The sequence below is a fragment of the Thunnus thynnus genome, chromosome 12 (assembly GCF_963924715.1).
Source record: "Thunnus thynnus chromosome 12, fThuThy2.1, whole genome shotgun sequence".
NCBI lineage: Eukaryota > Metazoa > Chordata > Actinopteri > Scombriformes > Scombridae > Thunnus > Thunnus thynnus.
In genome coordinates this window covers 9,684,208-9,700,107 of record NC_089528.1, presented here as the reverse complement: position 1 = coordinate 9,700,107, position 15,900 = coordinate 9,684,208, and the positions used below count along the sequence as shown (strand labels likewise).

Below are 15,900 nucleotides of genomic sequence, written 5' to 3'. Positions count from 1 at the left end.
TATCTTAAATATATCCGTCAGACAGACAAAACAAGTACTTCTACTTTAATACTTTAAATACATTTTGCAGCTAATACTTATGCACTTTTACCTAAGTAGGATTTTTCTTGCAGAACTTTTACTTGTAATGGAGCATTTTTACATTGCTGTACATTGGTACTTTTACTTAAGTAAAGGATCTGAGTACTTGTTCCACCACTGGTGATTGTGAATGTGTTTTCTCCTTAAACAAAGTGTAAAACCTAAAGAATGAACTCTTTCTGCTCTCTGGAAGCTTCACTGAGGATCACATACCCATGTATTAAGGACTGATGAGGTATTTATGAATGAAATAGATTTGTGGTTCAGATATGTGTTATAGAGACCAATTAGGGGATACTGTTGGTCAGAATCAGAATATGAACAGGTTAAGGTATCTAAAGTAGAAGTATGCCTACTCATTATGCAGCAAAATTACTCATGTGAGTGTTAAATTAATATTTAATATATTATTGTAACTTACATTATTCTAATATTATTATTGATGCATTAATGCATAAGCAGCAGTTTAATAAGCTGGTGGAGCTGGAGACTATTTGAGCTAATTAACACACTGTTGGATAGTTAATCTCTAACAGAGCATTATATTTTATTTAAAAAGCTGATCAGAAAAGTAACGTACAGCTGTCAAATAAAAGTAGCGGAGTGAAAAGTAGTACTTGTATAAAGTACAATACAATGGAAATACTTCTTGAGTAAATGTAATTACATTCCAGTGATAATGAGCTGTGTTAATAAGCTGCAACAATCAGTTGAGCAAATGATGTTTGATTGACCAGTTGATTAATTTTCCCATAAGCAGCTGATGATGAGATGAGGAGTCAATACTCGGCTGCAGTGACGATTTTCTCTGACGAATCAGTGGTCCGCAGTGTTTTCACGTCATATTTTAGTACCGCTCAGCTTTTGCTGTTTTGCAGCTATATCAAAAAAGTTGGTACCAGATACCAGGTATCAGATACCACAACTTTTTCCTAATGGAAAAGCAATAAAAGGCGAGTAAAGTCCAGTTGAGCTGATACATGTAGTGAAAGGCAGACTGCTGAGCTACTGCAGCTTTAAGACAGTCACCTGATGACAAAGAAGGGAGAAAAAAAAACCCATGGAGGAAGCAGGAAGTCGGTCTACCAAGAAGCAGAGCCCGAACACATAAACAATACACAAAGAAACTAAAGTCAAACTGACATATTCACACAGTTATCGCAATGGCGGGTATTAAAGGTAAATGACTGTATGCGTTAACTATTCAGCTGGAAGTAGAGAGTTTGTTTCATAAAGTGACGCAGACTTTCCTCTATAGCGTGAATGTCTCAAAAACTTTGTTAGCCTAGTGTTGTACACTTTTCCAAAGCTTTGCTGAATCATTTTCGAAAGTTATTACCGCGCTGGCAAAGGATATTAAGATCTGTTAGAAACTATGTGGTTCAATCATTAACTCACCTGATTGAAATTTGAGGTCAGCGTTAGTGCTTTATTCAGTAATGCTAAATGTTAGTGTAGCGTCCATACTACTCATTTAGCCTGTTTCTGTTTGGTTTCTCACTGTAATTCTCTTCTTTCAGCACTGGTTGGTTTGTCCTTTAGTGGTGCCATCGGTCTGACGTTTCTCCTGCTGGGCTGTGCACTGGAACAGTACGGGTAGGTTGTAACAAAGTATTCTTAATGTAACAAATGGCTGCAGTATTGATGCTTAAAGGGGTGGTTAGTAAATAGCTAGATGGTCCTCTAGGGCTGCAGCTCAATATTATTTCCATTACTGATAAGTTTGCAGGGACTATTTGTTTATTTATATATTTTAATTTAGTTGTTATGTCTGTAAAATGTTAGGAACTGTCAGAAAGGCCTCTAATAATCTGAACCCCAAGGGGATGTCTTCAAATAGATTGTTGTGTCCGACCAACAGTTAAAAAACGTAAAGATATTTAATTTACCATCCCAGACGACAAAGAAGGAGCAGCAAGTCTTCACAATTTAGAAGCTGTAGTTTGAGATTGTTAGTATTTTTGCTTAAAAAGTACTTAATCATACAATCAAGTAGCTGATTGAAGTATTATAGCTCTACAGTATATTAGACAAAGATAATGTTAACGTTGATTTATTGAACAGGACAGTGTGCAGTATTAAGCATAAATGATGCACTGCACCAGAGTTAGGTTGAAGCTAAATTGCATCTGTAGTCCATTGCAATCAAAACATACAACAACAAATAGTACAAAGCAAAAAAAAAAAACCCAAAAATGTTATTTACATTTTGGCATTAGTTCAGTTTTATAGACTCGGGAAACAGGGATATGCTAGTGATCTGACAGAAATACACCAAGTTTGCTTCATTTTGTAGTGAAAAGTGTTTGTTTTGAGTGGTTTGTTTTGGTATAAAATGTTTTTGTTGTGCATGTTTATCTCTGGGATATCAGGATCTGGAGACTGAGCAAATTTCTTTGCATCACCATGCATAAATATGAACTGTCCATTTAACTGTTCAACACTTGTTCTTCTAGGGTATACTGGCCGCTGTTTGTCCTGATTTTTTACGTCTTGAGCCCCATCCCAACCTTCATATCCAGACGCCTCGGTGATGACACCGACTCCTCCAGCAATGCATGCAGAGAGCTGGCCTACTTCTTAACAACCGGCATCGTCGTATCATCCTTTGGACTCCCCATTGTCCTAGCCCGCAATAACACAGTGAGTTCTCTCTCCGCATGTTGAAATATTTTGGAGGTTGATTTATATACAGTCAGTTGTAAAAATGTTGTATTTGTTAGTGTAGATATATCTACACTGTCTGCACCATATCAGTTGTTATTACATTTCACCGACACTGTATTCCTTGTAAAAACCAATATATGACTACAGGTAACTTTTGAACACTTCAGTTTAAATATTTCTCTGTTACAGATCCAGTGGGGTGCCTGCGGCCTCGTGATGACAGGAAACGCAGTCATCTTCCTCACAATCCTCGGCTTTTTCGTCGTGTTTGGAGGAGGCGACGACTTCAGCTGGGAGCAGTGGTAGAGTGCCTTTGGATGGTGGTCAGACAGAAGGACGGACGGATGGATGGATGGATGGATAGATGGTTGGTGGGTTGGTGGATAGTTAAATGGATAAACTGCAAACTGAGGGACATATGTGTCCTGCACTCAGTGGGGGGGTAATGCTCAGGTATAGGCCTTTAAAAAGTGTAAAGAAATTATTAGGCGTGTTATCTGGCCAATTTTTATATTAGGAGGTATCAGGGTTGGAGACAACACAACCTGTTAATGTGCCTTATGTCTGGGACCAGAGAGACACTGATGTCTATACCCCCCTCATGCTATAACCCCATCACTATCCACCTTAACCCATGTATTTTAGCTTGTCTTGCATTTGTTTGCAACCCCCAAATCACCTTTCTCATTGCAGCTTTCTGCTATTTCATTATGCCTCAGTTAATCAATTTCATAAAGGGATCCTAAAGAGTAACTCTATTGTAACCTACACTGCATTATCTGTCCTCAATGTTCAAGGGGGAAGTGGCTATACTGAGTTATGCCTTGCTTATGATTGTTTCTATTGAAAGTGTAATGGCAGGGCAAGTTATCCTAATTCATGCTATCTGACAAATAGTTGTAGGACTCGTAATCAGGTAAGATATGTTTGTATGGACATCTTGTGTGTTGTTTTTTTTTTTTTGTCGTTTTGCTAGAAGACTTTAAAGCCTTGTGTTTTGTTCTGGTGCAATTGTTTACATTCTCACCAAAGATAATTTTTTAGACTGCAAAAAGTAAATGAGCATATGCACCACTAAACTGTGGGTTTTGATCAGTGCTGTGCAGCATCATGATGCTCAGATGCTAGCAGAGGGATTTGAGGAAGCACTGTTAAGTGAATATCTAAGCCTCTATGCTCAGTTGTTGTGTGAACAGTCCAGAGAATCCATTTTATATATATTCCTGCAGACAACAAACAATTTCGTACCATTGGCAAAAGAACATATTGTTAAATAGTGAATTATATTTTACATGTTAAATGCTAAATGCAGTACATGCGTGTCTTTAGGCTAAGTGTCTTTGTTCTAATGGAGAGGGCTCTACCTGCAAAATCATTCATAAGTGCCTGCACGTACACAGTGAATATTTTAATTAATGGAAAAATCACTGCGTCAGTTTTGTGTTTTCGCCATCAGCAGCCATCGAAATCTGTATCTGTAGATCTATACTGCATCCTCATCTTCTTTTTCATCATCATTAACTGACCATTAATGAGGTTCTGGAGTTTATATGGGTAGCCCACTTCATAGACTATCATCACATCAGATACTATCAATGTTGTGAAAATTCTGCTCACTGTCATATAGTTGCTGATTTGCTTAGTTCCCGATACACAACTGTGTCACAAGGGAAAATGTTATACAGTATGTCTGACAACTGACATGTTCCTTACCGTCTCCAGGGAGAAGCTTTGTTCTTTCTATTGTGACTCCCATAGCCACACTTTAAAAACACTAACGAGTGCTTTATGAGCTCTCAAGTGTTACTTTGTAAGCTCCTGACTGCATTTTGTTTTCTAACATTGATTAAAACTCTCTGTATAGTGAAACAAACTCACAGATTCTGTCTTTCTGTTTGCTGTCGATGTGAGAAGAAAAGTGATTCTTACAGTGGTCGGTGAGGTGGATGGAGAACTTGAATTAACTAGCTGGTGTCTGGGCAGTGCAGCTGATGGATGATGCATTCAAACTAACACCTGTGCACTACTCATGCAGTGCAGAAGCAGTAGCGATTCTCAGTAACTGACTCCCACGAGACACACTGGAACAGAAGGACAGGTGGTGTGTGGGTGAGTGTGTTTTGGGGTTACGTAGACCTCTGTGGTGCCAGACTTTGAGAGCAAACCCTAGCCCTGTCTGACAGAAATTCAGGTGTGAATTGCTGTTAAATAATGAATACATTCTGCAATATTCAACAAGCAGCATGTAAAACATGTCCATTTTTTTTGCCTAGTAGCCTATAATTTTCACAGAAAAACACCTCTCCACCTCCCTTTCTGTTTTACTCTCTCTAAACACACAAACAAACATTAATATTGAATACAGATTTGCAACATTGCCAACTGTGAGCAAGTTGTATAACAAAACAATGACAAAAAGCTAACATTATCTATTCAGGGTTAGATGGGTTGTGATAAAAATCAACCATGCAGCTGAGCTTGCGTGCAACTTGAGTGGTTTAATTTCACTCTTTGTTCATGTGTGTCAGGAATGCACCGAAACTGCCTCACCAATTTGAGCGTTCAGCTGAGTGCATTTTCTCCTCAAACAAAAGGAACCCACACTCCAAAATAAATTATTTCTATGAAAAACATCTGTGTTTCCCGCCTCCAGTGATTGCAATTCACAAGGGGAAGACACAGCATGTGTGGACTAACTTCCCACAGAGAGAGAGGTTAGCGGCTGTATCAGTGCTGCTGTGTGAAATGCTGTATACACATTATCAGTTGTGTGGAGTTTCAGGAATTAGTTGACATATTAAAGAATAAGACCTTTGGCTTAAAGTTGGTCTAAGGAAGTAGCTTAAATTCCCAGAAACCATCAAAACAGCTACACCACGACACATTGCTCTCTGAAACATCAAGACAGGTGAGAGATGGAGAGTGACTGAGAGCTTTTGTGGCTGTCATATTACAGCAGACATTACTCTAACGTTTGAGATATCAACATGATGATCACGGCTAAGTAAAAGTGTTTGGAACCTTGGCACATTTGAGGTACTCTGTAGAGAGTTTCCAAGCCAAGTTTCCACTTCAGTGCTAGTATATGCAAGATGAAGTCCACCAGAACCAGAGAGAGGTGGCTATGGATCAAGAGAAGCCAGCTGTTAACTGCATATTACTCAAAGAGAAGCTAGAGACCGGTATCCCCCAGTTGAGGAAATTAGGTAAGACTGGTGTTCAAAGAAACACTCCTAGGTTACATCACTAATAATGAGAATCAGACATACTCTAAATTCCAAGTATATATACACTAAAGATGCTGCTGCACATCATGATGGCTCACAAGTGAAGGAGGAAAACTGCTAGAAATTGATCAAGTCATACTGAATTTATTCTCAACATAACCTGTGTGAGTGAGAGACAGTGAGGGAAAAAAAGATGAAGGTAAAGATGGAGATGAAGAAAGAGGAAGAGCCCAGGGACACCCATTCATCTCTGTTCCAGGACAGCTGTTGCCTGGCAACAGCCAAGGCATCAAAATTATACTAAAAGACTACAGAATGTGGCCTTATACTAACACAAAACAATGCAGTTCAGAGCAACAGAACAGTGCAAGGCAGCATATTACTGTATGTCGTGTGGTACTGTAATACTGTATAGACAACAGCTGTGGTAAGTTGCAATGTCAAATAAGGCAAAGCAACATAAAGTTAAGTGCAGCTGCACGACTCAGTGCAACACAGCACAGTTCAACCCATCACACGCAATACATCACATCACAATTCAATGGAACATGAGGTAATTCAAAGTGATACATAATTCAATGCAACACACTTTAAAATAGCACACTAGGTAATGAACAACAGACAGGTCTATTAAGGGTACACTACAGAATAGACATAAATAGATATAAGAGTCGTGGAAATTGTGTAAAACTTCATTATAACAAATATTTTTCTTGTTATCTAAGTTAATTATAACATTTTAATATCATTTGCTACTGGATTAGCCAAGTTCATTTACAGTTCTAACGACCTGCCTTCAACACATCATAAGAAATATGATTTTAAAATTTGACTTTGCCTCATTAAATCATAAGCAGACAATTATACATACAATGCAACTGCTATTTAAAGAGACACTCAACTAAAACACATCAGGGAGTCAATGAGAGACAGAGAGCTGAAGAGTTGTAGCCTCATTAAAGTGGTGGAACAGAGACAGATCCATACACCACTTTGGCTGGAAATCAAATGGATGCAGGCAGCAGTGGGAAGGCGCGGGGCGTGCGCACACACACAAGCCACTGGTAAACGGAAGGATTTGCGTCGTCGGTGTCAAAGCCAATCGATGCGCTCGCGGGGTCGGGAAGGGGAACGAGCGCGAATGGCACAAATGGAGCCGGATAAAAAGGGGGCGCGTGCTTCCGAAGCGTGGCAGAGGAAGAGGAGACCACACTCTGTCACAACTTCACCGTGGGAGAACGGATACACCACCGGTAAGACATACACTACACATTCACCCGTCCTGTGACAGATACAGCTGAAATATTCCTCAACTCAGCGAAAAATGTTTTCTTTTTCATCTTCCTGTAGCTTTTACGTATCTACTGTCTCCTGTCTACACTGGTCCGTTGCTTGCAGGCGATAACCCGCGCGACATTGTAAAGTTTTGCCAGATTTGCACCGTTTAAAGTTAATTAGGTTAACCGGTATAGGATGAGGGATTTTGTTGGTCTAGAGATTTGCGAAAACTGATGTTTCACGATGCTCAGGTGGCAGGTTTACGTTGTCAGTTTCGCTATTTGCGCTGTACAGAAGCTATTTTCGTGTAAACGTGACCAGTAGTCAAATATCTTCAGTTCCTCTGAAAGGGCTTTTGATTCAGTCGCACCACGTAGGCTACTTGTCTGTATGTAGGCAGTGCTCTTTTATCTCTTTCAGGACTTATCATTGTGGGCATCTCTTCCTCTGTTGACAATCGACTTGTTCAGTTTTATCTGTACGTTTCTGCAACAATGATGTGCTGCACTGGATACAACCAACCACATATGTTTGGGTAGTTTCCCATCAAGTATGATGATGAGATCAAGCAAGGGAAAAGCCACTCAGTGATTTGTCTTAATATGATAAAAGATATGTAAATGCAGACAAGCACATAAGTGTGAGAAAGGCTAAAGTTTGGGACAGTTACATGTGAAAACAGTGATATTTGTGTAAAAGCCTGGGTTAACTCGGTGAAACACATTAACAAGGGGTTTTGCTGGTTGGGTTCAATAAACCAAGGGTTATGTGCCATTATACAATCAATCACTGTCCATTAAGAAATTAAGTCTGGGTCAAATGAGGTCAACCACGACTTCTAGGAGATAAATGGCTATATTTAGGCTCTTAATTTTACCCTAGAGGAGAAATCAACATAATATTTCTGATGGGACTTAATGTTTCTGAGGTGTCAATAAAGACTCAATAGTGACCTTTCATTATCACTAGGGAGACTGGGGATGATTGTAACAGTTGTGTAATCATTATCTACATTTTAATTGTTTGCGCAGAAGCTTTCAAACAAGCTACCGCTGTTTGTCATCTACGCAGACAGTACCAGTCAAAAGTCTGGACACACGTTCAGGTGAATGGGTACGTTAGTCATTGACAGAGCAGCATCATACATTATGTGAGGTAGCGCAGGTGTTCACTGTTACAGCGCTGTTTCTATGGCACAGAAATAGTCACTGTTTAAGGGTGTGAGCAATAATGTGTTTTAGGGCTGCAACTAACAATTATTTTCATTATTGATTCACCGGTTAATTGTTTGGTCTATGAAATGTCAGAAAATGGAGAAAAATGTCCCTCACCGTTTTCCCAAATCCCAAGGTGCAACCTCAAATGCTTTGTTTTGTTCCGTTTTACAGTCCAAAGATTTTCTGTTTATTATCATAGAAGACTAAAGAAAGAAGAAAATATTCACATTTAAGGAGCTGGAACCAGAGAACACCAGTATTTTTTTTTTTTAAATGACTCAAAATGATTAATCAATTAGCAAAATAGTTGGAAGTTACTTTTCTGTTAGACAATTAGTTGACGGAAAATTAATATGCAACTATTTTGATGGTTGATTAATGGTTTTAGTAATATTTTTAAGCAAAAATGCCAAATATTCTCTGTTTTCAGTTTCTCAAATGCCAGTTTTCTTCATTGTAACCTTAATATCTTTTGGGTTTTGGACTGCTGATGGGACAGAACAAGACATCTGAACACGTCACCATGGACTGTGGGTCATTATAACAGGTATTTTTCACTATTATATGACATTTTACAGACCAAGTGAGTAATCAATTAATCGAAAAAATAATCAGCAGATTAGTCGATAATGATCGTTAGTTTCAGTCCTAGCATGCTAAAATATTAGTCTATAGCTGATCAATATCATTGGTTTGCACCTCTAAATGCAGTACCCTCAGTGAATGCTGGGTAACAGGTGCAGTTGAAACAACTAGGAACAGAAAATGTTAATACTTAACCGATTTCTCTTGTTAAACATAAATGGGTCCACACATTTTTAACATTCAAACTTAAAATCTCATTAAACTTTCATTTCACCATCTTAAAATGTTTCATTTTATATGAGCATTTGGTTTGTGTACAAAATAATGTGGTGCAGCAGAACCATGAACGTATCCAGTAAGGTTAGGGAGGAAGTGTGTGTATTGGCCTCATCGCTGCGGTTAATTTCTGCCTGGTCACATGGGCAGCATTGCAACCAACCTAATGTTACAACATTCCCAGGCCTCCCCTGCTCTTTCCAACTCTACTGGGATTTAAAGTCAGTTTACTGGTAATACCAGCAGAGTACCGGCAGATATTTTATCTTTGCTGCTGACTTGATTTAACATCTGGACTCAACATCTGCTGCAACATCCAGAGTCTGACAGGTCTTTGCAACCAGGAGGGTGGTGTTTGTGGACTCTAACAGAATGGTTTTTTTTTTAACAGCAATACATCAATTCCAAAACATAAAAAGGAAAAAAACAACAACAAAAAAACAGCTTTGGTTTGACATCCCAAGCTCCTCTCTGGTGTCTAACATGCCGTATGACATTTCACTGTCATACTGTCTAGTTACACCTCAGAAATTCAGCTGTCTTTTCCTTTGAAACCCAGTTTACAGCATCTCTGTGGTGCGCCTGGTCATTTTGTGTGAACTCAACTGGCCACTGTCCGTTTTATTCTCAGTCAGTAGTGAAACAACAGAGCACATACATCCAGCCTCTTGATAAAAGAACTGGCTGCCAGACTGATGACTCACTTACTGGCTGCTTGGTAGCTTTACTGGTGATGTGGTCACCATACTGACTGTTACTGACCACTGATGTTTCGCTTCCAGCTGATGAATACATGCCGTGTCTGCTCTACGCATTTAGGTTTTCAGACTGTTTGACTGTTTGTCATACTGGGAGCTGTGATGAAAAACCAGCTGACTCTGAATACAGAAAGCATTGTGTGTGTGTGTGTGTGTGGTAAACTGAACTGCTTGTAATCAGTCATTCATTTAAGGAATCTAGATCTGAAACAACTAATTGATTAATTGCTTAATCCATCAACAGAAAATAAATTGCCAATCATTTGGATAATAGATTTATTTATTGTCAGTCTTCTTAGCAAAAATGCTAAACATTAATTTTTTTCCCAGCATCTTGATTGTGAAGATTTGCTGCTGTTCTTTGTCATATGTGATGGAAAACTGGATATTTTGGGGTTGCAGACTGTCGGTCTGACAAAACAACCAATTTGAAGACATCAACTCAGGCTTTAGGAAATTGTGATGGGAACTTTCCACTATTTTCTGACATTTTTTATATACCAAACAAATCATTTATTAATTGATAACGAAAATAATCATCAGTCGCAACCCTAAAAGAATTGAAGCAGTTGTGCTAGACTCTTATTGTGAAGAGAAGAAATTCAGCAGCTTTCACACTCATCAGGGCTTCCACTGTTTTTTAAAATTACTTTTTGTTTTTCTCAGATCTACTAAAACTATTTTGTACACAGTGAAATCATGTGTAAATATCTCTATGTTCTCTCTCTGTACCTGTCAGAGAGAAAATATGTATGTTGTCGCTGGTCCTGATTTAAAACCAATCCTATAGTTTCAACTGCCCAAAGTGTTGTCAGTCAGTATTTTTCTTCTCTCAAATATTTTGCTGTGCCATGTGATCTTAAATGTAATGCGTACATCATCTGTCTTTCAAGCCAACAGACTGCTGACGTGAATTCCTGCCTCTCCTCTCACCACAGGCGCCTGCAGAGCAGTTTCAGCTGTGAGTAAGTTTCTTTTTAGCGTTTATTGTGGTCAAAATCAGTGTTTTTTACTGCAAGCCTTTACTGCAGATGGAATAACGTGTAATATTTCGTCCTTGGCTTTCAAGCAGAAGAGCTCAGTTTTCTATGTATTGTGGAAATTGGTCTACAGCACAGCACAGTACACTTGTTTGATTTCTCTTTTGATTCACAATAACCACACAGATGGAGACAGAGACACAGGTGGTGAACAGGAAGGGGTAGGTGGTATGTGTGTGTGTGTGTGTGGTGTCCATCACGGTTCATGACCCAAACCAGTAGTTCCACAGCAGGATGTAGTCACCATGTGTGTAAAGGAGGTGGTGGGTTATACTGATTTATTCAGTTTTACCTCAAGAGTATCTCTAAGATGCACAGGCCATCTGAATGATTTACAGCCATGCTGACATGGAGGTTGCCAGCTGGTGACACTCACCAAAGGCCCTCTCTGTGCCCCAAATCCTGCAAACCCTGCCAAGCCTTCTGTTGCCTCCTTTCTCTCCAAGTTATTTGTAATTTGTAATTTACCCTAAAAGCTTTCATCCGTGTAGCTGCCAATAGAAAGTTTCATCCAGTGAATGGGTAAGGTAATTGATGAAGTGCTGACACAGGCGGTCCTTCAAGCACAATACCTCAAAGGACTTGAAATAGGGTGACTTGAATACGATGGGGTAATTAGTGTAGGAGTGCAGTGTGGGTGTTTTGAATTTGACAGGGTGGCACTCTTCCTTTATAATTATCGGGCTTTTTCAACAATTCCAATCAAACAGCGACTCATACAGAGGCCTGAGCCACCAATTATTTCTCATTTCTTTCTAATTCTTTTAAATAGTTTGATAGGTCTCTGTGTCAGCACAGCAGCGTTGCATCAAAAGCTCATGATGAATTCACTTTTATTTACCTCTTTCATCTAATTGAAGAAAGGAACAGAATAGAATCATTGATTAATGCTAATATGAGTACAGGAGTAGGTTGGGGGTTGGTGTGAAGCAGAGGATGTCATTTAAACATCATTATTACATGACATAGATGTAGTTAATCTCCATTTTTAAGGCAGGTACACTAGAACAAAATGAGACCTTATTTATTTTTTTATATTTTTGCTAAATTTTAAACCAAACAAGACAAGTTATAAGACATAAGAGCTGGTAATCAGCCTGTTCCCACCAGTTTTTTTTTGTGATAGTGTTTGCAATGCCAACATGACAAACAACATGGTGTGACAGCAGAACAATCCTAAAATGATCTTGTGATATGTGGCCCATTGGCAGCAGACTCACAGAGCCTTGCCTGTCCAGTCCTTCTCTCTCTCTCTCTCTCTCTATCTCTCACACACACTCCCTGTTTGTACAGTAGGGCAGTGGGTTTCCTGCATGTGGCCTCCACAGTGACGTCATCTTTCAACTGCCACAAATTGGTTTGTTTCTCTCTGCCTCCTCAACAAACGCCTCAGTCTTCGCTTGTCTCAAAAGTTCTGCTGGCATCTGCTTCACTACATTGAATGCAAAATACAAAGCGCTAAATTTGCCAGTGCGACTAAGCGTCGATTTTTTTTATTTTTTCAGTGACAACTAATCTAAATTGACAAGTGTTGATTGGTGTTTCTTTTTCAGTAATAGAGTTGATATGGCTTCGGGGTGAGTGTTAAAAACAGTCTAAAACTGTTGAATGATCTTTTGATAGATGTCTAATTAAATTACACGCTAGAAGAAATGATGTTGATGTTTTCATCATGGGAGGTAAATAAACTCTGACAATTTAGCTTTGCAGTATGTTGTGGACAAAGTAACTCCACCCCAACTCACAGAAGCTCTGCATTGTAAATCTTGTAGCATTTTTACAAGCCTCTTTTATCAGCAGAGAGAAACTCCAAAGAAAAATGTCCCAAGTTTCTTTCCAGCATAATATGTATATTCATTTCATGCCCTAAAACTAGAGTCCTCTGTCTTCAAATGAGCTCTGGTGCATGCATAATTTACATGTTTGTATCAATTACTTTTTCCATCCATCTCTGTGGAATGCTGATTCTGAGTTGTAGATGTAATGAACTCAACAAGCTAGAAGGTATACAATAATAATGGTCAGTTAGTAAGTGTAAGGACACCTGCATGGAGAGCAACAACTGATTTGTGTGGAGGACATGCCCACACAAACAGTGTGGGAAGGATGGATAAGATTAGAAGAGATAACAGAGTGCGTGAGCCTTAAAACTTATTGCAACCTTCAAGTATTTTTTCTTTAACATATAGTTTTTAACATTTTATATATTCATACAGAATTAACCAACTAACCCTGTGCCTAACACGTCTAGCCAAATATGGATTGGTATCATGTTCAGTGCTTTATGAATTACATTAAGATGGATGTGTCTAACAAGGCAGTGGGTCAGATAGGATTTAGAGACCAAAATGTCTAGAAGTAAAAACAAAGTGATTAACAAATGGTGCCCAGTGTAGTGCAGTTAATACAGTGTTTTTTCATAGTATGTACTAGGCAGTTGGCCAGAAAATGGCCCTGAAAATACTACAAATGGCATCATTCAGGATATTGGCATCTTGGCATCGAGGAATTGTGGCATTACATTTGACCCTAAATTGAAATTTGAACACCATGTCAACAAATTGGCTCAATCCTGTTTCTTTCAACTAAGGAATATTGCAAAAATCAGACCATTATTAGCTGTCTCTGACTCAGAATGTATCATTCATGCCTTCATTTTTTCCTGCCTCGACTACTGCAATTCCCTTTTTACTTCCCCTAGTCAAGCTGTCCTTGCACGTCTTCAGCTTGTACAAAATGCAGCAGCTAGGCTGTTAAGTAGGACTGGCCGTATATCTCCCATCACTCCTATTTTAGCCTCACTGCCATTGGCTGCTGTGAAGTTCAGGATCGATTTTAAGATTCTTTTAATCACACACGGTTTAGCTTCGGCCTAATTTCTGAGCTACTAAGCCCTTACACTACTGAGTGGTCACTTAGGTCATCCAACCAAAACCTGTTGGCCATGCTGCGTGCCAAACTAGAAACCAAAGGCGACTGCGCTTTAGCTGCTTTGGCACCCCAACAATCTCCCCCCGCACATTAGATCAGCGGAGTCTGTTGACTGTTTTAAACAACATTTAAAAACCCACCCTTTTTACGATGGTCTTTCCATAACATTAGTGTTCATATGTGTCTGTATGTAGTTGAATGTTTTTTTTTTTTTTTCCTGTTCTGTTTTATTCTTTTTCTGTTTTTCTTGTTCTTTCTCTTTCTGTGCTGATGTTGATGTAAATCAGTTTGTAACCTGTGTTTAAAAAAGGGTGCTACATAAATAAAATTTGACTTACTCATTATACATTAAACAAACTTTAATTGTCCATGTTGATCCTACAGAAATGAATTTCAGCCACAGTCACAAGTCACAGTAGTCTAGAGGGAAGCAGCTTGGTAGCAGGTGTGATTTGCATTTTGTGCAATAATAAATTAGTGCGTATCCTCCCGGACATCCAACAATTGTTTTCTGCTGTCTGCAGCTGCTACATCTAAAATAACATCAGAGCACATTACAAAACAAATGAAACAAAAGCAAGCACACTGTAATCTCATTGTAAACAGCGTGATGACAACAGAACAAGCACCTTTTTCTTTCCATGCTACTTGTGCAGTTATACTGTACAATAAGTAACCTTGTAACTGTGTCAGTGAGTTGAGGTATTTGTGCTCCAGGCAGCTCACTCTGCACCCTTGGGGCCAGAACAGACAAAGACTAGCTCATTCTTCTTCTTCTTTTCTTTTTCTTCTTCCTCTCCTTATTTTGCCTCTGGGGATCATCAACAGTGATCATACATATTGGTGGAGGAAAAAACCAACATTTGCTTTAAAATGGATAATAAAAGCCCTTCAAAATGTAACATATCAGTAAAATGGTTACAGTGTAGATGCTAATTGTTAAAATACTGACATTAAATATAAATGTTAAGTGTAATGGTGACTTTGACTGATTCTTCAGTGAGCTGTATTTCAGTCAGCAGCAGTCATTCCTGTGAAAACCAACCAGCTATTATGTTCAAGGTCAGAGGTAGACAGGATTATATCTTCGATATACTTTATTTCTGAGGTGATAAAACATGATTGCACAATCTCTTTTATTTAGTCATTAAAGTTTAGCTCAAATAACCCCAACGCTCGTTTGAAAGGATCTGACTGTGGAGAAGGGACAGCCAATGCTTCAAAGGAATTCAGTGGACACTGAATATCAATTTTTATAAGTATTAAGTTTTGTCATCAGTTGACATGCAATGTATTCAGACTGCACCTCCCCCACTAGATATCTGAGGTGAGAATAAAGTGGGTGTGGTGTTGTTTAGACTGAATAAACGTAGGCGGGACGTAGACTGTCAAACAGGACCTGCTGCTGTTCTGTCAACAGCTGTTGCGTCTTGTGACCGGAGTTAATCACTGCATGAGTGAGTATTTTAAGGCTTATATTAAAAACAGATTCATTTACCACCTACTGGATCAAAGCTGGGTAAGTTGAGTCAGTTTCTTAAAAAGTACAGAGTGTGGGCATTGATTTTTGTGTTTTTATGGTTCCTTCATTTAATAGTAAATCTGAATCGCAGAGATATGGGTATAAGTGAGTGACTATTGCAAAGTTAATTCGTCATGGTTGTGACACACAGATGTCTTTTGAAAGCTCTTATTGTTGGATCACAGAGTAATCAGAACATAACATTACCGCAGTTTCACTCATGATTTCTTGAGCCTCCTTTGTCTTGGCTCCACAAAAGCTACATTTGTGTGGGTGTCCAAGGATTTTAATTGTATGAAAGCCCCTGACTCACCCTCC

General features: G+C 38.9%; 2 protein-coding genes across 5 annotated transcripts in view; both read left to right on the top strand.

Annotated features, from left to right (window-relative positions):
- Positions 1 to 1,099: 1,099 nt before the first annotated feature.
- On the top strand, positions 1,100 to 4,621 carry LOC137193839 (leptin receptor gene-related protein). Its single transcript, XM_067605240.1, has 4 exons — positions 1,100 to 1,260; positions 1,602 to 1,677; positions 2,538 to 2,724; positions 2,938 to 4,621. The coding sequence occupies exons 1-4, from the start codon at positions 1,245 to 1,247 to the stop codon at positions 3,052 to 3,054; spliced, it is 396 nt and encodes a 131-aa protein (XP_067461341.1). The 5' UTR covers positions 1,100 to 1,244; the 3' UTR covers positions 3,055 to 4,621.
- Positions 4,622 to 7,069: 2,448 nt separating this feature from the next.
- The window catches only part of LOC137193838 (3',5'-cyclic-AMP phosphodiesterase 4B-like), a 53,656-nt gene continuing 44,825 nt past the window's right edge, over positions 7,070 to 15,900 (top strand). The window contains exons 1-3 of one of the 4 annotated variants that reach the window (XM_067605236.1): positions 7,077 to 7,228; positions 8,970 to 9,017; positions 10,983 to 11,050. The gene's annotated coding sequence lies outside the window, so the exon portion shown is untranslated. Of the gene's footprint in view, positions 7,229 to 8,969; positions 9,018 to 10,982; positions 11,055 to 15,900 lie in introns of those variants that run through there. The other 3 variants (XM_067605233.1, XM_067605234.1, XM_067605235.1) reach the window with 3 other exon arrangements.

Excerpts from the sequence above, each read along its gene's own strand:
- LOC137193839 (XM_067605240.1), top strand. Across the intron at positions 1,678-2,537 it reads TGTGCACTGGAACAGTACGG|GGTATACTGGCCGCTGTTTG; the intron begins GTAGGTTGTAAC and ends TTGTTCTTCTAG. Across the intron at positions 2,725-2,937 it reads TCCTAGCCCGCAATAACACA|ATCCAGTGGGGTGCCTGCGG; the intron begins GTGAGTTCTCTC and ends TCTCTGTTACAG.